We start from the raw sequence: 24,875 nt of genomic DNA, 5'->3' as shown, positions 1-24,875 counted from the left end.
GAAAATGAAACTCTGCTTTCTGATTAGACCCCGCCCAGGCACCCTCATTTCTCTCTTTCTCTAACAGCCTGTGTCCAATCAATTCACAAAACCTGATGGTTCTTAGAGACAGACCCAGGACCTGACCACTTCTCAACACCTCTGCTGCCACACCTTCGGCCAAGCACCATCACCTCTGACCTCCACGGGTGCAGGCGCCTCCTAACCGACTTCTCTCAAATGGGTGTCAGCTCTTGACCCTTCCGGGCTCACGATTCTCCAGGGTCTCCCCACCACACTCAGAGAACAGAGTCTTCATCTCACCCTGTAAGGCTTTGCATGGCCCCTGCTGCCTCTCACGCTCACCCACAGTCACACCAGCTGCCTCTGCTCCTCAACATGAGGAGCACATTCCACATGCCCAGGTGCCGCCAACCCACGGACTTGCTCCCTCCACTCAGGCCCTGCTCAAACACCACCACGTCAGAGCCCTTTGCTGAGCTCATGGAAGATGCCACCCCCTCCTTGTTCCCTGTCACTCCCTGTCCCCTGAAGCTGTTATTCCTTCCGTTAACACCATGAGCCTTGGATCCGCCGCTCCATCATTATTGCTGGGGGCTTGTCTCTGCCCCCTGCTGCGTTCCCCATAATCCATGACAGCACTGGCATGTGGCAGGCACTCAACAGACACGTGTTGGATGCCTGAACACGTAAAGCACGGAACCCTGTGCCTAGAGGGCTGCATGGACACAGCCTCCTTGAAATAAACAAGTGAGCACCAGGCATAAAGCTCAGCTGCGACTAATGCATTCGCTCTGAGAGAAGGCACACCTTGGAGAAGAGACAGGCGGTGCTGCTCCAGCATCCCCATGCCACACTCCCTCTGCTTCTCTCTTGGATGGGCAAGACAGAGAGAAGCTATTTACCAACCACGCCCGAGCTTGTTAAGAAAATTATATTCTAGTTGCTCTCTCTGCTTCTCTACAGACCGTGCCCTATGAATTCAAGGCCTGATCTCTGTGCCTCCTGCTGGCAAGCCTGAGCGGCCTCTCCCCACTGTGAATTCCGCAGCAGCACAGGCTGCAGATGCGTGAATCTGTGTGCAAGAACGCAAGGCCCTGTTTCTGTCTCTGTGCAGCCACTAGCGCCATGCCACAGACACAGGTGTACCCACCAATGGAGGCAGCCTGGGGTCAGTCTCTGTCTAGTCGCCCTTCGCTGTGTGGGCTGAGCAGCACTGCCAGGGATGCAACAAAGAACGCAGACTTGAGTAATGCCCAGCAGAGCCCTGATGACCGGATCCCACCAAGGTCCCCTAGACTCCCCTTTGGTTAAGTGCTCCAGGGAGTTATCCACTCAGTAAAGCTCAAGGCAGCCTGATGTCTCAGCCTCATGCCTAGCACCCCAGAGGCCTGGTCTGGGGACAGTGCTGCTTCACCATTCCTTCCCCAGCACAGAGCAGGGAGGAGGGCTGGTCCTGAGCCCAGCCCTCAGCGTCCTCCTTCATTTCTAGGTTACGGCCCAGGGCCTGAGGACTGCCAGCCTGAGCTTTCCCCATCTCCAGGCTCGGTGCTTGCGCCTCCTCTTTAGCATAAGGGCCTTCAGTGATCCCGCTGTCACCATGGGATCCCTTTTGAGTGGCTTTTTGCCCAGGAGTGAGGAAGCAGCACTCCTAGGGAGAGGCCCCTGGCTGGCCCTGGAAGGGCTGACAGACACCCACAAACACATGAGGCAGAACAGAAAACCAACCTGCTTCTTGGAGTTGGAAGTCTTGCATTTACCTAAGAGAGCTGGTGCTGCTTCCATCTTTGGAAAGCGAGAATGGAAAGAACAGTGAGAAGGCGAAAAAAGCAGAGCAAGCACATTCACTTGAAAAGAAATGAACCATCCACGAGCAAGGAAGAGTCCAGAGCCTCATGAGGCCAAACCTTGCCATGCATCGAGGCATAGCTGGACTGACCACAGACGGCTCCCTGGCTGCTGGCAGCAACTCAGCCACTCCCATCTATGGGACAGCCAAGCCCAGAGCACACAGAACCGCTGAGGGGAGTGGGGGACTTACATTGTCATCGGAGTCTCCACCTTGCATCGTGCCCACAATGCGTTTGCCGGGTCTTCCTGAGAATAACAAAAGCATGAAGAAGTCATAAAGATCTTGGAAAATAAAGCAGGAAATAGCATTCAAGATTTGTTTTCTGGGCTGGGCGCGGTGGCTCAAGCCTGTAATCCCAGCACTTTGGGAGGCCGAGATGGGCGGATCACGAGGTCAGGAGATCGAGACCATCCTGGCTAACACGGTGAAACCCCGTCTCTACTAAGAAATACAAAAAATAGCCGGGCGAGGTGGCAGCGCCTGTAGTCCCAGCTACTCGGGAGGCTGAGGCCGGAGAATGGCGTGAACCCGGGAGGTGGAGCTTGCAGTGAGCTGAGATCCGGCCACTGCACTCCAGCCTGGGCTACAGAGCGAGACTCCGTCTCAAAAAAAAAAAAAAAAAAAAAGATTTGTTTTCTGACCAGGCATGTTGGCTCATGCGTATAATCCCAGTACTTTGGGAGGCTGAGACAGGAGGCCAGGAGTTTGAGGCCAGCCTGGGCAACATGATGAAACTTCATCTCTACAAAAATTTTTTAAAAAAATTAGCCAGGTATGGTGGTTCACACCTGTAGTCTCAGCTACTTGGGAGGCTGAGGCAGGAGATTCGCTTGAAACAATGAGGCAGAGGTTGCAGTGAGCTGAGACTGTGCCTCTGCACTCTAGTCTGAACAACAGAATGAGACTCTGTCTCAAAAAAACAAAAAAGTAACAGTGCTCCAAACATTAACAGGTGGTAGATAAGAAATGTTTTTAAAGGCAAATATAGGAGAATTGTGTAGTATTAAATCAAAAATTTGCAGAACCTTTGACCTAAGAATTTGACTTTAAATGATGCAACCTAAAGATAGGCAGACATGGCCGGGTGTGGTGGCTCAAGCCTGTAATCCCAGCACTTTGGAAGGCCGAGATGGGTGGATCACCTCAGACCAGCCTGGCCAACATGGTGAAAACCCATCTCTACTAAAAATACAAAAACTAGCTGGGTGTGGTGGTGCAGGCCTGTAATCCCAGCTACTCAGGATTATAGGAGAATCGCTCTCTCCGGGAGGCGGAGGTTGTAGTGAGCCAAGATCATGACATTGCACTCCAGCCTGGGGACCAAGAGCAAGACTTTGTCTCAAAAAAAAAAAAAAAAAAAAAAAAAAAAGTAGGGGGCAGATCTATTACTGACAAACGAAGAGTTCCAATTGTATTATTTTTTTTTTTTTTTTGAGACAGAGTCTCGCTCTGTCGCCCAGGCTGGAGTGCAGTGGCCGGATCTCAGCTCACTGCAAGCTCCGCCTCCCGGGTTTACGCCATTCTCCTGCCTCAGCCTCCCGAGTAGCCGGGACTGCAGGCGCCCGCCACCTCGCCCGGCTAGTTTTTTGTATTTTTTAGTAGAGACGGGGTTTCACGGGGTTAGCCAGGATGGTCTCGATCTCCTGACCTCGTGATTCGCCCGTCTCGGCCTCCCAAAGTGCTGGGATTACAGGCTTGAGCCACCGCGCCCGGCCCCAATTGTATTTAATTTTTAAAAACAAAAGCAAGTTGCAGAACCACACATACCGTCTGGTTGCACTCAGGCTAAATTTTTCAGGTGATCTTTGTGTGTGTATGCGTGTGTGTGTGAGTGTGCATGTGTGTGCATATGTATATGTACAGAAAGGTAATCTGTAAAGACACACCCACCCTGGCCACTAGCCATGAGCCCTCCCAGGTGGGAGTGGGACATGAGGAAGACCCCAGGGCAGCATTCACATTCGCTCTACAAATGTTGTTGCCTGAGTCTTTTTATGTTTTAACTTAGTTTTAAGAGCCCCTCTATGTCGCCAGGCCACTGTGCAGTGGCTATTGCCAGACACAATCATCACACACTGCAGCTCCGAGCTCCTGGGCTCAAACGATCCCCCGGCCTCAGCCTCCTGAGTAGCTGGGAATAAGGCATGCGTGACTGCGCTGAGCTTTGTTACTTGAATGTTTTGTGATGAGTAAAGGAATTAGAAAAACATTTTTTTTTAAGGCAGAGATGCTCATTTAAGTCCCTTTCTGCATTAATTCTCAGGCTATTAGGTATATCATTGCACTGACAGTGGCAGAGGCAATGTGTTCTTGTGGCTCTGTGAGAAATACCAAGCCATAAATATGAACCATCCAGTCTTGGGATCACAGACAAGTAAGAATATTAGGAGCAAACATGACCACTGAACAGTTCAAGAGCCATAAACAACAGGACAGGATAAACCTGAGCAAGAGCTGCTTCCAGGGGCCATTCACAGTGCGCTTGTGGGCCTCAACACTAAGCAGCCTGCCCCAGTCCTGGCCAGGTGTTCTGTGAAACGGGGCACATGGAGGAAGGCCAGCGAAAGATGCGGGGGTACCTTGCATGAGCACCTCCATGGCTGTCCGCGGCTTGGGCAGCCGCCTTTCTTCCAACTCACTGTCGGATTCGTCATCCTCCTGGATGTCTACGTCCGAGTCATCGTTACCTGGCAGGAACACAAGCAGGCAAAACAAAGGAGTGGCTTCATCATCACAACTAAACAGCTCTGCCCAGTAAGGTTTGCATGCATTAGCCTTTCTTTGGATGCATTAGATTTTATAAGACTCTGGATTTGCCTGTAGATGCATAGTGAAGAATTAATGTGGACAATGATGTGCTGTTTTTTTAAAAAAAAATAATTTTCCAAAGCAAGGAAAAAGTGGGTCGGATATATTAGTTAGAAACACTATTACAGTCATCAGAACAGCGACGCAAACGCCTCCAATTCCATCCTTCTAAAACTTGCATGGCTCCCTGGGTGCAGAGAAATCAGGTGCCAAGCAGTGAAGTTTTTACATATTCTCTGCAAAGACTTTTGGAAGATAGTTTTCAAATTAATTGTGTTGAAGCCCTTGAAGAAAATCTGAACATTTAAAAACTGAATAGCCAGCTGTCAAGTGCTTGGTTAGTTCAGGGAAAAACCCATTCTCTGACTAATGTTAGGCTGCGTTACCAGAACTCAAGTTCCTAGATCGTGACAAAGATGAGGAAGTGGAGGCTGCTAATAAGGTAACACAGCAAGACTGGAGGCAGGGAGGCCAGGCTAGGAATGGCACGAATGGGGCTGCCCTGAGGAGAACGATGATCTTAGTGACTGGCAGTGAAAACTGGTGATGTGATGTTCTCCCCTGGGGAAAATCCCATCACAAAGACAGATTTTTTCCAAAGTAATTTTTTTTTTTTTTTTTTGAGACGGAGTCTTGCTCTGTGGCCCAGGCTGGAGTGCAGTGGCCGGATCTCAGCTCACTGCAAGCTCCGCCTCCCGGGTTTACGCCATTCTCCTGCCTCAGCCTCCCGAGTAGCTGGGAATACAGGCGCCCGCCACCTCGCCCGGCTAGTTTTTTGTATTTTTAGTAGAGACGGGGTTTCACGGTGTTAGTCAGGATGGTCTCGATCTCCTGACCTCGTGATCCACCCGTCTCGGCCTCCCCAAGTGCTGGGATTACAGGCTTGAGCCACCGCACCCGGCCTATTAATTTCTTAAATACATTCTTTGGAGTCTTACACCTATAGGCTGAATATTTCCTAAAGGGAACCTATAGAAGGAGTCTCCACTGTGGGGAGAAAGACCTTTCACTGCCTGGCACCTGACTTCTCTGCACCCAGGGAGCCACACAGGTTTTGTAAGGACGGACTTGGAGGACCCTCTTCTGATGATTGACTCAGAAGTTAGTTTGGAAGAACAGTAATTGTTAGTCTGCCCAAAGGCTTTGCTATGCCCCTACTATAAGAGGGTAATGTGGCCGGGCGCAGTGGCTCATGCCTGTAATCCTAGCACTTTGGGAGGCTGAGGTGGGCAGATCACCTGAGGTTAGGAGTTTGAGACCAGCCTGGCCAGCATGGTGAAACCCTGTCTGTACTAAAAATACAAAAACTAGTCAGGCGTGGTGGTGCGCACCTGTAGTCCCAGCTATTAAGGAGGCTGAGGCATGAGAATTGCTTGAACTCGGGAGGCGGAGGTTGCAGTGAGCCGACATCACACCACTGCCCTCCACCCTGGGCAGCAGAGCGAGACTCCGTCTCAAAAAAAGAGAGAGTAATGAAATGGTAACAGTATCTAGCTAGGCACTGTGGGAAGGTTTTCTGCTTTCTTTAGCCATGGAGAGAAGAGCTGTGCTTTATAGTACAGGAAGGGCCAACCTAGGAGCTGGAGAAAGTGTCAATAACAACATCCTGGGCTTCGACACAATTACTTTGAAACCTTCTGAAAGTCTTTACAGAGAATATTATTAAATAGTAACATCAATTAATGACTACAAAATGAAACCACTATTCAGCTTAGTTCATTTCTTATGCCATCCAGGAAATGAAGACATTAAATCCTTATCCCATGCAATGCAAATCAAATTATATAATCAATTTTAAAATAAAATTAATACATGTACCTCAGGCTCAATAAAATTTCTTCTTATAACTCAAACCAATACAGACTTGAGAAGTGAGCAGGTAAACTAAAGTCAATTGCTATCATATGATTTCAATGTGTCTCTGAAAAGCACGCATTGGAAACTTAAATCCCAAAGCAACAGTGTTGGGAGGTGGGGCAGATTGGGAGGTGTTTAGGTCACGAGGGCTCCGTCCTGAAGAACAGACCAATGCTGGTTATAAAAGGGCTTGAGGCTGTGGGTTTGATCTCTTGCTCTCTCTCCCCCTTTCTTTGCCCTTCTGTCATGGGATGGTGCAGCAAGATGCAACTCCTTGATCTTGGACTTGCCCCCAGAACTGTGGCTCATTAAGTTTCAGACAAGTAAATTTCTGTCTATAATGATAATAATATAAACTAATACTAATATATTATATGTTATATAATTGTCATATGTTATATATGGCAGTATATGTCATATTATGTATGTCATATATTATATATTATATATATGTCATATATTATATATTTTATATATATGTCACATATATATAAACACACACACATACAGACACATACAAAACTAGCCCTCTGTATCCATGGATTTCACATCCATGGGTTCAGCCAACCATGGATCTGAATTATTTGGAAAAAAAATCTACAATTATTTGGAAAAAAAAAAATCTACAAAGTTCCAAAAAGCGAAACTTGAATTTGCCACATGCCAAGTACTATGCTGAATCCATGTGAATGAAGTGATATATAGGCATTATGTTAGGTATTTTATGTAACCTAGAGATGATTTAAAGTATACAGGTGGATGTGCATAGGTTATATGCAAAAGACTTGAACACCTGTGGATTTTGGTATCCACAGGTGGGTTCTGGTACCAGTTCTCCACAGATATTGAGGGATGACTGCATGTATCCATATATATAATGCTGTATATATTTTATGTAAAATATATAATTACCCAGTCTCAGGTATTCTGTTATAGCAGCACAAAACAGACTAAGACATTAATGCATGCTGACACTGAAACCACTGAGCTGACAGTGACAATTAAAATTAAGTATGGCTGACCACATGCCAGTATAATTCAATGGAGAAATAATAGTCTTTTCAACAGATGATAATAGGATGACTGAACAGCCACATGCAAAAGAATGAAGTTGGACCCCCTGTCTCACACCATATATAAAAATTAACTCAAAGTGGACCAGAGACCTAAATGTAAGAGCTAAAACTACAGAACTCCTAGAAGAAAACACAGAGGTAAATCTTGGTGAATAAAGCAAGATCAGCATGACAGGTCTTAGCATCCTGGCCCAGGGACAGAATGGGATGCAAGTAACCAACCAGGGCTCCTACCTGAGTTGGGCCTCTCGCAAGGGACAAACCTCATGCAGGCTGATCACTGAGGGCTGCTTCTCATGCTCCTGACTGACATGGAAATAAAAAGGGGAGGGCTGCTTTGGCTAGACATGCCCTTCAATTTCCTAACCTTGTTCCTGGAGGACTTCCCAGCAGTCCGTGTCCTTCCTCCAGGGTTTCCTGAGATTCAGACGACAGAGTCATAGAACAGGTGCAAAATGAGAGAGATACAAGGGAAATGGCAAAGAAAGAGAAAGAGAGAGAGAGTACGCTGCCCTCAACATGAGATCAAACAGAATATTTCGCCATGAAGAAAAGAAAGAGCAATCAGCAAGAGGAGGAGGAACTCTGTGCAAGAAGGCTGTTGATTCAGCAGGAAGATCCTGGGCTGCTACTGGTCCCTGACAGTGACTTGACACTGAAGTTCAGGGATAAGGGAAGCTGCCTGGTCACAGAGAGCTCCTTCCTGGAATCTCGGCCTTGTATGGACGTAACCCTGTGTCTCTCCAGCTGAGTGTCTTGCTGAGCCATTCTGGATTATGGGGGGCATCTCAGCGGCATGGGGACCATCATGAAGCGAGTGGCCCCTCTCCCTGCACTGCATCCCAATGCTTGTTTTCCATCAGTCAGCCTGAAAATACAGAACCCTACACATCATATATAATTCAAACTATAATTTAAACAGGGGAAAACACTATCTTAACTGGCACAAGAATGAAATGTGTTTTAAATGCTATATTTAAACCAGACTCTTGAGTGAATACAATGGTACACAAAATAGAAGTTGTGAGAAAACTGCCTTTTGAAAATATTTTTGTACCTATAGTCAACAATATTTTACTATACTTTTCAAAATTGAAGATGTAAAGTGAAGTGTTCTTATTACAGTAAAAAAAAAAAACTGCTGAAAAAAAGAAGAAAACACATATTTAAATATATATATATATATATACATACACACACACACATACACACACATATATCTCAAGGCTGAAAATGCTAGTCCAGAGTAAACTGCTCATCTACAAAGCCCAGCCTTACTTCCACTCTTCAGCAGGCGCTTCTCTTCCTCCTTGAGCTTGTTCTGTATCAGGCAGAGAGTGTTTTTAGCTTCCTGTGGAAGAGGAAAAACAGACTCAGGAGAGACGGCCCTTTTCTGGACTGTTCTATTCTTCTTCACCACTGCATAAGGACTGCTAAGTTTGTGCTACAGAACAAAAAAAGAACTAAACTCAAGGAAGGGGAAAAGAATTAACACGGCCTGAGCAACTCCAGGGTCCCGAAATTTACTGCCCTTTCTCTCTGAGGTCACCTGGTGGCCTGGTGGACACGGGCACCCAGAATGAAGCAGCTGCCCCACCCCCATGCTTCTCCAACTACACTTCCCTGCCTCTGAGGAGAACTAAATGCCCACCATGCATGCCTGTATGGTCTGGGGACACAGAACAGACACATTTAATTTTAGGGTAGAGACAGGCCTCTTGCTTTCAAAGGAAGAAAGTATAGATTTTATCATTTATCTTTCCTGCCCTGCCTTCAGATTCCAGCTCAAAAGATGCTAAATGGTAGGATAGGTAAGGATGGGAATAGGGGTGGGGAAAAGAGGAAACATCTCAGATCATAAAATACGGCCTTATTATCAAGAAAGAAAATGGGGGCTGGGCGTGGTAGCTCACACCTATAACCCCCATGCTTTGGGAGACCAAGGCAGGAGGATCACTTGAGCCCAGGAGTGTGAGACCAGCCTGGGCAACATAGGGAAACCTCATCTCTACAATACATTTTAAAAATTTAGCCAGGTATGGTGGCACGTGCCTACAGTCCCAGTTACTCAAGAGGCTGAGGTGGGAGGATCACTTGAGCCTAGGTCTGAGGCTACAGTGAGCTATGATCACACTCCGCACTCCAGACAGAGTGGCAGGTAACACAGTGAGACCCTGTCAAGAAACAGAAAGAGAGAGAAAGAGAGGGATGGGGGGTGCGGGGTGGGGGAGGGACAGACAGAGGGAGGAAGCTGGCTTTAAATATTGTTGTTGTTCTAAACATTAAAAATAAAGCACTGTGTTTCAGTCATGGGGTATTTCGAGGGAACAGGTATTCTAAGGACAGAGTGCGAGAGTGAGTAAGAGAAAAAGAGATGTACTCGTTGAAGGAAGGGTAGGGTAGAGGGCTCCCCCGGAAGTCTCCTGGGCCACCTATCCGCCATTCTGAGGCATACTGTTTGGTTTGTTCTCTGAACCCAGAGGTGGCCCCAGATAATACAACAAAATGTTTCTTTTCACTACCCTTGACTGTTCTTTCCCAGGTACCCAATGTTTAAAATGTTCTAAACTCCAGGCTCTTTCCAGTGCCCTTGAAATGTGCCTGTCCTGTACCATTTCTCCATGGCCTGCCTCTGCCACAGAGTAATGCTATTAATGAATTCCTCGTCAAGATGACATGTGTCCACATGGATGCGTTAGGTACTCCCAGTTAGCCCTCCTGGACAACAAACTAGCTCTGCCCAACTCAAATGCTCAGAATTGTAAGAAGCCTAGTATAACCTTAATGCCAAAAGCTGTCAAGGGCATGAGAAGGGGAGACTGCAGACCAATTTCATCATGAAAATGGAGTCTAAAAGACCATTCTCAGGTTAAGGATAGGGCAATTCAAAAATTGATCACAACTTGGTTCAATTTCTTTTGCTCTAAATTCCACATTTATCAACTCATGCTCGGATCTGAAATACTCTTTCCTAAATGGCCTTACCCATGGGGATGAAAGGAACCTGTAAGATGGTTGGTCAGGTACAAGGCCACATATATTTCCCACAATCAACCAATAAACTGCCATTCCTCTTTACAAAACAATCTCCAATGAGCTATTTTGGTGATTCAATTAACCATAATTTGAAAATCCGTTTTTTCTCTTTTTTTTTTTCTGTTGAGACGGTGTCTTGCTCTGTTGCCCAGGCGAGTGCAGTGGTGCGATCTCTGTTCACTACAACCTCCGCCTCCTGGGTTCAAGCAATTCTCCTGCCTCAGCCTCCCAAGTAGCTGGGATTACAGGCGCCCGCCACCATACCAGATAAATTTTGTATTTTTAGTAGAGGGGGTTTCACCTTGGACAAGCTGATCTCAAACTCCTGACCTCGTAATCCACCCACTGTGGCCTCCCAAAGTGCTGGGATTACAGGCGTGAGCCACCATGCTGGGCCCCCCTCCCCGCTTTTTTTTTTTTTGAGACAGTCTTGCTCTGTCAACCAAGCTGGAGTGCAGTAGCATGATCATGGTTCACTCCAACTTCAAACTCCCAGGCTCAAGCAATCCTCCCATCTCAGGCTCCCAAGTAGCTGGGACAATAGGTGTGCAACACCATGCCCAGTTAGTTAGTTTGTTTGTTTATTTATTTATTTGAGACAGTCTCGCTCTGCCGCCCAGGCTGGAGTGCAGTCATGCGATCTCGGCTCACCACAAGCTCCGCCTCCTGGGTTCACGCCATTTTCCTGCCTCAGCCTCCAAGTAGCTGGGACTACAGGCGCTTGCCACCACGCCCGGCTAATTTTTTGTATTTTTATAGAGACAGGGTTTCACCATGTTAGCCAGGATGGTCTCGATCTCCTGACCTCGTGATCCATCCGCCTCGGCCTCCCAAAGTGCTGGGATTACAGACGTGAGCCACCGCGCCCGGCCTAATTTATTTTTACTTCTTTGTAGAGACAGGTCTCACTATGTTGCCCAAACTGGTCTCGGATTCTTGGGCTCCAGTGATCCTCCTGCCTAAGCCTCCCAAAGTGCTGGAATTACAAGTATGAGCCATTGCACCTTGCCTTGAAAATCTTTATGTGAACTGACCAAGCAAGCTTTGTTTTTTTATTTCTGGAGACAGGATCTTGCTCTGTTGCCTAGGCTGGAGGACAGTGGCACAATCTTGGCTAACTACAGCCTCTGCCTCCTAGGTTCAAGAGATTCTCCTGTCTCAGCCTCCCGAGTAGCTGGGACTACAGGCATGCACCACCACACCTGGCTAATTTTTTTATTTTTTATTTTTATTTTTATTTATTTATTTTTTGAGACAGAGTCTCGCTCTGTCGCCCAGGCTGGAGTGCAGTGGCCGGATCCCAGCTCACTGCAAGCTCCGCCTCCCGGGTTCACGCCATTCTCCTGCCTCAGCCTCTCGAGTAGCTGGGACTACAGGCGCCTGCCACCTCGCCCGGCTAATTTTTTTTTGTATTTTTAGTAGAGATGGGGTTTCACCGTGTTAGCCAGGATGGTCTCGATCTCCTGACCTCGTGATCCACCTGTCTCAGCCTCCCAAAGTGCTGGGATTACAGGCTTGAGCCACTGCGCCGGCCTAGTTTTTTTATTTTTAGGAGAGGCAGTGTTTCACATGTTGGCCAAGCTGGTCTCAAACTCCTGACCCCAAGTAATCCACCCGCCTTGACCTGCCAAAGCCAAGCAAGCTTTTAAATCTGCACTCGAGACCAGCTACGTAATTTTTGGGATCAGCAGAAAATAAAATACACTTAAAAATTATTATGGGCCGGGCGCGGTGGCTCAGCCTGTAATCCCAGCACTTTGGGAGGCCGAGACGGGCGGATCACGAGGTCAGGAGATCGAGACCATCCTGGCTAACACCGTGAAACCCCGTCTCTACTAAAAATACAAAAAAAAAAAACTAGCCGGGCGAGGTGGCGGGCGCCTGTAGTCCCAGCTACTCCGGAGGCTGAGGCAGGAGAATGGCGTAAACCCGGGAGGTGGAGCTTGCAGTGAGCTGAGATCCGGCCACTGCACTCCAGCCCGGGCTACAGAGCAAGACTCCGTCTCAAAAAAAAAAAAAAAAAAAACAAAAAAACTAGCTGGGTGAGGTGGCGGGTGCCTGTAGTCCCAGCTACTCGGGAGGCTGAGGCAGGAGAATGGCGTAAACCCGGGAGGCGGAGCTTGCAGTGAGCTGGGATCCGGCCACTGCACTCCAGCCTGAGCGATAGAGTGAGACTCCGTCTCAAAAAAAAAAAAAAAAAAATTATTATGAATTTCCAGACATTGACAACAGGGCCTGAAAGCAAGCACAGGCCCCATGTCGGCACAGGGTCTTATGCAGCCGCATAGGCCTCACGTCGGCCCTGTCTGTACTCTCAACTGACTAAACCTGATGAAATATGACATCAAAGATTTGACAACCCTGGAGTCCAGGGTACACTGCCAGTAAAACAAATGCATGACATGAGCAATCCTCAGAATGACCACGGAGAAAAAATATGTACTGATATTTTTTTTACAATAATATTAACAAAATGACCTGTTACCCAGTACAAAATAACACACCAGAAGGAATGGCTGAACAGAGGACAGGATCAGCTCACCTCAAACCTTTCTTGCTCCATCCTGTGATGCTCTTCAAGCTGCTGCTCCAGGTAAGTGAGATTTTGAAATTTCTCCAGATAAATGTCATACTGCTTTTGTAATTCTTCCTCAGTCTTCTCATACTCATCCATAAAACATGGCCTAAGACAAGCAAATGAAATAAAAAGGGAAAGGTGAGTTAATGTGCAGTAGTTTGAAATGGGTATTCACAGTTTTAGACTCCATGGTGGCCTTCTCTGGAAACCCTTAATTAGAGAAGGGCCTTCATTCTTGTAACTGCTTACAAATATTTTCCCTCTTCTCCTTTCTCCCCCGAAAATGGACATACTTCTTTTTCATCATAAGATGTACTCTTTGTAAAAACTTGAAATAATCCTGAAAGTATGAAGAATGATGTAAAAATTACTGATAATCCCATCACCAGGTATAAGCGTTTGATAGCTGACATATATCCTTCCAGACTTTTCTATGCATATAGATAGGAATGCATTTTAAACAAAAATTAAACATACTATGGCCGGGCGCGGTGGCTCAAGCCTGTAATCCCAGCACTTTGGGAGGCCGAGGCGGGCGGATCACGAGGTCAGGAGATCGAGACCATCCTGGCTAACACAATGAAACCCCGTCTCCACTAAAAATACAAAAAAATTAGCCAGGCGTGGTGGCGGCGCCTGTAGTCCCAGCTACTCGGGAGGCTGAGGCAGGAGAATGGCGGGAACCCGGGAGGCGGAGCTTGCAGTGAGCCAAGATTGCGCCACTGCACTCCAGCCTGGGCGACCGAGCGAGACTCCGACTCAAAAAAAAAAAAAAAAAAAAAAAATTAAACATACTAGGAAATTCTATAATCTTTTTTTTCCATTTCAATATATCATAATGTCAATAGAGTTAAAAAAGATCAGGCAGGGTTTATCAGCTCACACCTGTAACCCTAGCATTTAGGGAGGCTGAGGTAGGAGAAGGATTGAGCCTGGAGTTCAAGGCTGCAGTGAGTGAGGATCCTCTGACCTTGCCATGGCACTCCAGCCCTCCAGCCTGGGGACACGCTGAGACCCCATCTCTAAAGGCAAAAAGTCACATACCAGACACATCTCTCAAAATCAACAAATATATATATTATTATCTTATTTGGGTATAATGTTCTACTGTCGGCCGGGTGTGGCGACTCACGCCTGTAATCCCAGCACTTTGGGAGGACAACGCAGGCGGATCAACTGAGGTCAGGAGTTTGAGACCAGCCTGGCCAACATGGTGAAACCTCGTCTCCACTAAAAACACAAAAATTACCCAGGCATGGTGGCACATGCCTGTAATCTCAGCCACTCAGGTGGCTGAGGCAGGAGAATCGCTTGAACCTGGGAGGCGGAGGTTGCAGTTAGCCAAGATTGCGCCACTGCAATCCAGCCTGGGCGACATAGCGAGACTCCATCTCAAAAGAAATAATAGTAACAATAATAGTGTTCTACTGTCAGGCTATTACAAATTTTAAGCAATCCTCTAAAAAGGGGACCATAGGTTGTTACGAATTAAAGCTGGTGTTTTTTTGTTTGTTTTTTTGAGACAGGGTCTCACTTTGTCACCCAGGCTAGAGTGCAGTGGTGTGATCATGGCTCACTGAAGCATCGAACTCCTGGGCTCAGGTGATCCTCCTGGCTCAGGCCCCCAAGTAGCTGGGACTACAGACATATGCCACTATGCCCGACTATTTTTTATATATATTTTTTGTATAGATGGGATTTCGCCATGTTGCCCAGGCTGGTCTTGAACCCCTGAGTTCAAGCGATCTGTCCGCCTCGGCCTCTCAAAGTGCCGGGATTATAGACATGAATCACTGTGCCCAGTCTAAAGAGGTTTTTAAATGATAAAAAATTTTTTAAAAGGCCAGGCGTGGTGACTCACACCTGTAATCCCAGCACTTTGGGAGGCCGAGGCGGGTGGATCATAAGGTCAGGAGTTCAAGACCAGCCTGGCCAACATGGTGAAACTCCATCTCTACTAAAAATACAAAAATTAGCTGGGCGTGGTGGTGGCTGCCTGTAATCCCAGCTAGTTGAGAGACCGGGGCAGGAGAATTGCTTGAATCCGGGAGGCGGAGGTTGCAGTGAGCTGAGATCGCACCACTGTACTCCCACCTGGGCAACAGAGCGAAACTCCATCTCAAAAAAAAAAAAAAAAAACAATAAAAACAAAAACAAAACAAAACAAAAAAACATAAAAATCTATTTCAATTGATTTGCTGAACTTTTTCTTTTTTTTTAATTGACCTTAAAGGAAAAATTTTACGGCCGGGCGTGGTGGCTCACGCCTGTAATCCCAGCACTTTGGGAGGCCGAGGCGGGCGGATCACAAGGTCAGGAGATCGAGACCACGGTGAAACCCCGTCTCTACTAAAAATACAAAAAATTAGCCGGGCGCGGTGGCGGGCGCCTGTAGTCCCAGCTACTCAGGAGGCTGAGGCCGGAGAATGGCGTAAACCCAGGAGGCGGAGCTTGCAGTGAGCCGAGATCGCGCCACTGCACTCCAGCCTGGGCGACAGAGCGAGACTCCGTCTCAAAAAAAAAAAAAAAAAAAAAAAATTTTACTCTTTTTTTTTTTTTTTTTTTGAGACGGATTCTCGCTCTGTTGCCCAGGCTGGAGTGCAGTGACCAGATCTCAGCTCACTGCAAGCTCCGCCTCCCGGGTTTACGCCATTCTCCTGCCTCAGCCTCCCGAGTAGCTGGGAATACAGGCGCCCGCCACCTCACCCGGCTAGTTTTTTTGTACTTTTTTTTTTTAGTAGAGACGGGGTTTCACGGGGTTAGCCAGGATGGTCTCGATCTCCTGACCTCGTGATCCGCCCGTCTCGGCCTCCCAAAGTGCTGGGATTACAGGCTTGAGCCACCGCGCCCGGCCAATTTTACTCTTTTAAAAATATAAGCAGATAAACTAAGAAATAATTATAATCTTTTGAACTACAGCAAAACAAAGAAACTTTTTTTTCTGTTAAAAGGATTTGGAGCTTAACAAAAATGAATTGATGCTTTAAAGGTGGAATATGTCGAGGAGATCAATCTATCTGGCAGCAATGACTTCTGTTTTTTTTTTCCCTCTGTGAGGCTCCAGAGGTAGCCAGTTTCAGGAAGGGCCTCGGCTTTGTGCTGGGTGGGGAGGAGCCAGGGCGCTCCTTGTGGTTGCTGTCACTGCCCCAGGTGCTGTCTCCCCACAGACCTTGGGACAGTGGCCAGGGTGTAGCCGGCCACCAACATCCAAAAAGGCAAAACATATTCGACCAGAGCAGGCAGCTGGGAAGAGGAGGGAGCCAAGAAGAAAGAAAAATAAAGGGAGAATGAAAAGGGAGAAAGAGCAGAAGCACGGGGGAGGGAAAGAGGTGCAGAACGAAGAAGAGAACAGAGGGCCGGCACCACTATTCTCCATCAGTATTCCTGGGAAATACATTTCCAATGAGGTAAAGTAGGAAGAAAGACGAATTACTGACTGGTGAGGAATGATCAAGGTTTAAATAAAGTCTAAAATCTATGCCAACAAAGAGGCAGGAGTATGTTTCTGTTTCTACCTAATTTATGGCAAGATCTTAGCAGACCACGTCTGGATTTCCCCATCTGGATTCACTTACTCTGCCTTGAGTTCCAAGAAGCTATAAAAGCTTAAAGGGCAGTTCAAGCATAAAGCAGTTTTCCAGACATACTGCAAGCAGTAAAGAGAATGAGTTTAGCCATCTGCTTGTTACGACAGGCAACACATGCACATTTTGAGGTGAAGATATCTTTATGTAAGGCTTTTTTTCATTGCTTAAGAAGAATTAAGATCATATTCTATTCTCTTAAGTCTTTGTTCTAACTTTTCTTTTTTTCTTTTAGAGTCAGGGCCTCGTTCTTTTGCTTAGGCTGCAGTGCAGTGATGCAACCATAGCTCAGTGCAGCCTCAACCTCCTGGGCTCAAGCAATCCTCCTGCCTCAGCCTCCCAAGTAGCTGGGACTACAGGTGTGTACCACCACACTGAGGTAATTTTTAAAAATTTTTAGAGATGGGGTTTCATTATGCTGCCCAGGTTGGTCTCAAATTCCTGGGCTCAAGAGAACCCCCCGCCCCAGCCTCATGAGTAGCTAAGATTTCAGACATGAGCCACCACGCCCAGTTTGTTTGAACTTTCCAGGACATCTTTCTACTCATTCTCCAAGTGTTCATATCTACCTGACACTCTGCAGAGTCTCTAGTCGCTTCCGATTTCTTTCCAGTTCTAATTTTCTCTTTTCAATTTTGGCTTCTAAATTAGCTTCATCAGAGGCCACATTATTGAGCAGGTCTTTAGTCTTCTGAACCTGTGTCTATATTTAATGGGAAATAATAAGACAAGGTGGCAATAAAAACAGCCATCCTAACTCACAGAAGAATTCTGCAACTCTTCAGGCATGGCAACATTATGCTCAACAAACACAAAAGCAAATAAATAAAGTAGACACTTCCCCAAGCAATGACTCACTTAACCCACTAGTTCCAGGGAGAATGTCACACAGGTCCAGAAAAAGTTATCTTTTTCTCCCCCATGAAAAGCAGGCATTTCTGCCCAGGGAAAGAAGTGAAGATGGAAAGAAGAGTGTCCTGGTCAAGGTGGAGAGGCCTGCCATCTTTTGTCTGGCTCACTCGGTTAGAACAAGGTACACATCAGTCTGGATGGTCAATCTGCCTTTTTATCATTCAGGCCATGCCCCTAGTTACAAACACCCGACTTACAGAATACACACACACCAAGTACTGCTAGAGGGTAGAGAAAGAAACAGCTGGTCCCAGCCCTAACCCACTGCCTGCTGGGACTGAGAGAAGGTCCCTCTTCCCTCTCCCTGGCAACAGAAGCTTGACTACAGACTAAAAATGAGAAGAAACCATGCTGAAGTCAGTACAAAAGCAGTTCCCGCAGTGGCACTGGCCACACTGACGTGCACCAGCTCGGGAAGGGGCCCAGAGCAACAGTCAGAGAGAGGCCCTTGGGCAACAGAGGCTGAGTAAAGAAGGGAAAGGGGACACGGGCCCACTGACAATGACACAAGTCTCCCTATCCTAAGAAAAGGCTCATTTGAAGCAGGTAGAGTGACAGGTAGCGCACTGTCTTCACATGCGTCTTGTCCAGTGGCCTGCCAGGTCACATGTCTGTGGTTCAGGCTCCAATCTCTTCATGAGGAATCTGGACTGCCACCCAGCTGAGCGTGGAACTGCCCCCCCAGGGTTCTGGCTTTCCAGCCCTGCATTAAGTTCCTGGTGGCCAAGGTGGGGCTTTCTCCTCCAGCACTTTGCCTACGTGTAGCATCCCGTAAAGGGGTTACTCTGTTTTCCTGCAAGTCTCTGAAAAGCTATGGGCTCCACAGAGAAATGGCCTAAGAAGCCCAGACACTCTCCACAACTCTCAGGGATGGTGTGTTTTGGAAGCAGCCACTGTTACTGACAATGCATTTATGGTCTGATTTTTTTGGTCTAAGTACACAGGCCATTTTTAAGATACTTTCATTAAAATAATCAAATCCTTATCATCCATTTGCTGCAAGTGCCTTAAAGCCCCCAGGAGAAATGTGAGTTCACCCTCACAGGAAGAAAGGTGGGTCTCCTTTCTAAACAACTTCAGTCAATGGCAACTATTTCCTTGAACCAAAGTCAGATTAAAACCTTGTACATTTATCCCACCTTAAACATATCTGTTTCTCAAACAAGAAAGATCCACAATGCAAAACAGCTGTGTAAACACAAACAATTTCCCCTGGTTTCTGAAATTAGTGGCCTGTACTTCCTAACCCCTTTTAAGTACCCATGTTGTTGTTTTGGTTTAGTTTTTAGAATGATCAAACATCACAGATATTTTCTAACAATGAAAGGAGTCTTAAGAGATTTCTACCAAGAAATGAACCCTGTCCCCTCTTGGGTGTTCTACTTTTAACATATTAGTGCTAAGGGCACATTCATGCTGTGTTCGCCTGATTCAGTTAGAACACTGGCAAGCATTTAGAGGTATAACACTTTTTTTTTAATTTTTAAATTTAGAAACAATTAAAAATTTACGTAAGACCTGTTGTACAACACAACGGTTTTCCCAGTCTAGGTAAGTTGCTGACCAGATGTTCCAACATCCTAGATACTTTAGTGTGTATTTCCTACAAATAAGGACTTTTTCCTACATCCCCACAATACAATCATCAAAACAGGAAGCCAGCACTGACACACTACCACCATCTAACCCCAGCCCCACTCCACTGTCCCCACTTGTCCCAGTGAAGTCCCCAACAGCAGACAGGAGCTGCCTATGTGTCCAGTCATCACATCTCCACAGCCTCCCTTAGTCTGAAATGCCCCCTCAGCTCTCCGTGACTTTCAGAACCTTTTCACTTTGGGAGCATACAGGCTGCTTAATCTGTAGAATGCCCCTCAATTTGGCTTTGTCTCATTAGAGTCAGATATGCATTGTTGGCAGGAATACTCAGAAGTGACTGCATCCTACCAGGCGTGCATCATTTTGATTTGTTCTACAACGATAATCTTCACTTTGATCACTTGATTAAGGGGGTGACTGACAGGCTTCTCCCTGAGAAGCAACTCTTTTCCCCTCTGTAATTAATAACTACTCTATGGGCTAGGCACAGTGGCTCATGCCTGTAATCCTAGCACTTTGAGAGGTCAAGGTGGGCGGATAACCTGAAGTCAGGAGTTTGAAACAAGCCTGGCCAAACATGGCAAAACCCCATCTCCACTAAAAAAAAAAACAAAGATTAGCTGGGTATGGTGGCACATGCCTATAATTCCAGCTATTCGGGAGGTCGAGGCACAAGAATTGCTTGAACCCAGGAGGCAGAGGTTGCAGTGAGCTGAGATGGCACCACTGCACTCCAGCCTGGGCGACAGAGCAAGACTTCGTCTCAAAAATAAATAAATAAATAAAATAAAACAAAAATACAAAATTAGCCAGGTGTGGTGGTGTGCCCCAGTAATCCCAGCTACTCAGAAGGCTAAGGCATGAGAATCACTTGAACCTCAGGGGCAGAGGTTGCAGTGAGCTGAGGTTGTGCCACTGCACTCCAGCCTAGGTAACAGAGCAAGACTCTGTCTCAGGAAAAAAAAAAAAAAAAAAAGTACTTTGTGGAAAGCTACTTTGAAACTGTGTGAATGACCTGCTCCTCCTCAGCTTCCAATATTCTTTATTTTTTTTTGAGATGGAGTCTCGCTCAGTCACCCAGGCTGGAGTGCAGTGGCATGATCTCGGCTCACTGCAAGCTCCGCCTCCCGGGTTCACACCATTCTCCTGCCTCAGCCTCCTGAGTAGCTGGGACTACAGGCGCCCGCCGCCACGCCCAGCTAATTTTTTGCATTTTTAGTAGAGACGGGGTTTCACCGTGTTAGCCAGGATGGTCTCGATCTCCTGACCTCGTGATCTGCCCGCCTCGGCCTCATAAAGTGCCGGGATTACAGGTGTGAGCCACCGCGCCCGGCCTCATTTTTTTTTATGTCAGTGAGAACTCATGGTTTCCTATTTCATTCTATTATGCCATAAAATTAATTATTCTAACTTATTTTGATGCTTAAGTTGTCCTTACTTTGGCCAGGAGAGGCCCACTCAAGTTGACCTCTGCATGCTTGCAACAGCTCCCTTTCCTCCTTTGAGCTCTTCCTTACTCTCTTGTACTGCTCCTGCCCAACTCTGGAATCAGCCATTCACCCCTAAGAGTTCTGGTTCCTTTTGGTGGAGAATGGTATTAAGCCAGGTGCTAGGTGTGCTCAGAGCTAAGAAATGTATGAGTGTGGGTGTGTCTATGTGTATGTATACAAATAAAACATACTTATATACATGTGTATGTAATTCCTTAAATGTACATACATGCATATCAAAATTTATTCCTATATCTATCTATATATTGAAAACTATGCATTTAACCAACACCTCCAATTTCAGGTTCACTCTAATTTTCTCTCTTTCCATTTTTGTGACATTTTTGTGACTTTTTTCTACAACAGTGAGGAACGTGGCTTCGTTATCATTACCATTTTTTTTTTTTTTTTTTTTTTTTTTTTTTTTTGAGACGGAGTCTCGCTCTGTCACCCAGGCTGGAGTGCAGTGGCCGGATCTCAGCTCACTGCAAGCTCCGCCTCCCGGGTTTACGCCATTCTCCTGCCTCAGCCTCCCGAGTAGCTGGGACTACAGGCGCCCGCCACCTTGCCCGGCTAGTTTTTTGTATTTTTAAAGTAGAGACGGGGTTTCACCGTGTCAGCCAGGATGGTCTCCATCTCCTGACCTCGTGATCCGCCCGTCTCGGCCTCCCAAAGTGCTGGGATTACAGGCTTGAGCCACCGCGCCCGGCCATTACCATATATATATTTTTTTTTTTTTTTGAGACGGAGTCTCGCTCTGTCGCCCAGGCTGGAGTGCAGTGGCGCGATCTCGGCTCACTGCAAGCTCCGCCTCCCGGGTTCACGCCATTCTCCTGCCTCAGCCTCCCGAGTAGCTGGGACTACAAGCGCCCACAACCGCGCCCAGCTAATTTTTTGTATTTTTAGTAGAGACGTGGTTTCACCGTGGTCTCGATCTCCTGACCTTGTGATCCGCCCGTCTCGGCCTCCCAAAGTGCTGGGATTACAGGCGTGAGCCACCGCGCCCGGCTATTACCATATTTTTACTTATCTGATCCATCTGCCTATCTGTCACCAACCTCCAAACCAGGGCTGTGGTGCCCTTCTCCCCCTGTGAGGCTCTGACTTCCTGGGCTGGGCTACCCAGGGGTCACTACAGTTTAATGACAAAAGAATGATATATTTTTAAAAACCTATGATTTTTAGAATTTTGTATAACTCATAGCAAATTCTTGTTCTATGCCTACTCTGAATGTACACAGGGGCCCCCATCTGTGTCTACTGAGTAAAAGAAATCATCAATGATGCCTGAATATCTATTGTGCATTAGAGACGAGGCTTGATATGCCCTGTCGTGATTAATACTTATAAGGACCCCACACAGTTGGGAATGCAGTTCTTGCTATTTTACAGATGAGGAAAATGAGGCACAGAAAGGTTAAGTAACTTGCCTAAGATCACACAGTGGAATTCAAACCCAAGCAATCTGAGTCTAAAGTCACCCTCATGATCTGCCTTCCAACTGACTCCTTTAGAGGAGAGGATAACTGATGTGGGTGGGCAGTAAACAATGGTGATCCTTCTACTTATTACAGTGCTGTCTGGAATTTAGAAAACCCTGAAATAATTTAAATACTAAGCAGTGAGGAATTGGTTAAACAAAATAAAATAGAACATTATTTATTAAAATTCTTGAATAACTGAAAATTATCAAATTACTGAAACTGATGAATTTTTAACAACATGAGAAGTTGTTTTTATTTATAATGAGGGGAAAAAATGATAGCAAGTGACCTAGGTATGCTCGAATGTCCTCTGAGTTTTTCATTTCCCCACTAACACATCCCTCGTTACTAAGTCTAGCTTGTTCTGTCTTGTACGGGCAAGAAATCAGTATTTTTGAATCCCAGGCATTAAAAACATTATATAAAAGCAAAGTTATCTTACCAAAATCTCTTTTATTGCAATTCTCATCACTTTTTCAGTCTCATTTATTTCCAGAGGTCTGGCAATGGCTTCTGTTCTCATTTCCTAGGGAAACGGTAAAAATCATTTACAAATATTTTCAGAAAAGGAGTTCTCAAAATCAGTATTCCTAGATCTAGACGTGCCTTATGGACTGATTCTCCAAAGTTTCATTACAACGTGAATCTCTGATGCAAAAACACTTCCACCATCACCTCCTATAATGTCTTCCATCATCTAAGTGCCTACCCAGCCTCTCTCCAGAGCTCAAGATCCTCCTTTTCAGCCAGAGGCCCATGTGACCCCAACTCTATGAGCAAAACTGAATTTAGCATCCATTATTTTTTCTTCCAAATTTACTTGCTTCTTCTTCTTCTTTTTTTTTTTTTTAAGAGAGATAGGGTCTCACTATGTTGCCCAGGCTGGTCTCAAACTCCTAGGCTCAAGTGATCCACATTCCTTGGCCTCCCAAAGTGCTAGGATCACAGGCATGAGCCACTGTGCCCAGCCCCAAATTTGCTTCTTTACCTGCATTCTGTCCAGTGACGCCCAAACTAAGTACAGTTCAACTTGCTGTCAGGATCCCCTGCCAGCCTCTATAATCTTTCTTAGGACGAAGTCCCTCTCAGTTGCCTATCGCTAACAAACACAACCGACAAGAACAGTTACCATGGCCCTGCCCCTAGCATGAACCATTAACCAATCAAGGGAGACATCCGTGACTCTCACATCAGTGCTGAAAACTTCTGAGACATGGGATTTTAATGTGGATATAGTTATGAGGCTTGCTATAGACAATATTTGCGTGACTCCAAAATTCATATGTTGAAACTCTAACCCACAATGTGATGATGTTAAGAGGTGAGGCCTTTAGTAGGTGATTAGCTCATAAGAGAAACCCTGGGGAGATCCCTCACCCCTGCTGCCATGTGAGGAATCAGCAACAAGGCAACATCTGTTGGGAACATGCCCTCGCCAGACACTGAATCTGTTAGTGCTTTCATCTAGAACTTCCCAATCTCCAGAACTGTGAGAAAGAAATCTGTTATTTACAAGTCACACTCAGCTTATTGTGTTTTGTGACGGCAGCCTGAATGGAGTAAGACAAGGTTCCTAGAGCACTGTGTCAAAACTCGTCTTGTGCTTCCTTTCTTCCACGGTGCACCTGCACACGCTGGTGGGAACGGCTGAGGGCAGGGTGAGGACTTAGTCAAGGAGGCAGAACTCAGTGCCTTGCCTGTGGCTGGGGCTGCACCTCAGTAAATGTTTACTGAATGAAAGAAAAACAAACATTGGATAGGGGCTCTTCCTCGGATCATGACTACATACAGAGTTTGAAAAGTACTACATTCAGGGTCTCTCTTGGTTTCCTTGGGAACAGTTCTGCCACTGGTTACTTCATCATTCTTTACAGGATGGTGCTGAAAGAGTCCCTGTGGGATGGAAGTGAAGTCTCACAATGATGCCACAGCTCTAGTGGCAATCAGCAAGTGTCCAGCTCCTGTCTCTGGATCTCTTAGGGACACACACAGACATATGTACACCACTGCACTACAAACAGAACAGGGGAAAGCCTGGAGGTGCCTTATTCATCATCTGAATTAGCTAGCAGATGTCAGTGGCAGTTTCATTCTGCCAACCACACTTCATTGGGTGGCAACTGACAGGTCAATATATGATAAGCAGACATAGCAACCTGGCACCTAAGCCCCTCTTCCCCAGACTTCCACTTCCGGTTTGCTCCCAGGGTATGCCAAACATAGGCAAGGCAGTGAGAGAGAGAAGCCATGGATGGCATTCCTGATAGGAAGTGAATGAAAGAAATTCATTTAATTTTAAAGCAGTAGATTGAGCACATATGCTTCAAGTGCCATAAATCTTTTTTTTTTTTTTGGAGACAGAGTCTTGCTCTGTCGCCCAGGCTGGAGTGCAGTGGCATGATCTCCGCTCACTGCAAGGTCCGCCTCCCGGGTTCACGCCATTTTCCTGCCTCAGCCTCCCCAGCAGCTGGGACTACAGGCGCCCACCACCTCGCCTGGCTATTTTTTTGTATTTTTAGTAGAGACGGGGTTTCACTGTATTAGCCAGGATGGTCTCGATCTCCTGACTTCGTGATCCGCCCACCTCGGCCTCCCAAAG

The 24,875-nt window shown here is 46.5% G+C and overlaps 1 protein-coding gene across 7 annotated transcripts in view; it reads right to left on the bottom strand.

The window, feature by feature from the left end:
* The window catches only part of LOC105467861 (clusterin associated protein 1), a 42,721-nt gene that overhangs the window by 4,061 nt on the left and 13,785 nt on the right, over nt 1-24,875 (bottom strand). For 6 of the 7 annotated variants that reach the window (XM_011717641.3, XM_071084008.1, XM_011717643.2 and 3 more), the window contains 7 exons: nt 22,719-22,802; nt 17,361-17,494; nt 13,172-13,313; nt 8,872-8,944; nt 4,432-4,539; nt 2,042-2,097; nt 1,729-1,785 (listed from right to left, as the gene is read on the bottom strand). In XM_011717641.3, coding sequence (XP_011715943.1) covers nt 1,729-1,785; nt 2,042-2,097; nt 4,432-4,539; nt 8,872-8,944; nt 13,172-13,313; nt 17,361-17,494; nt 22,719-22,802 — 654 coding nt within the window. The remainder of the gene's footprint in view (nt 1-1,728; nt 1,786-2,041; nt 2,098-4,431; nt 4,540-8,871; nt 8,945-13,171; nt 13,314-17,360; nt 17,495-22,718; nt 22,803-24,875) is intronic. The other variant, XM_011717642.3, reaches the window with a different exon arrangement.

Source organism: Macaca nemestrina, chromosome 18 (assembly GCF_043159975.1).
Source record: "Macaca nemestrina isolate mMacNem1 chromosome 18, mMacNem.hap1, whole genome shotgun sequence".
Taxonomy (NCBI): Eukaryota; Metazoa; Chordata; class Mammalia; order Primates; family Cercopithecidae; genus Macaca; species Macaca nemestrina.
This window is presented reverse-complemented; position numbering and strand designations above follow the sequence as displayed.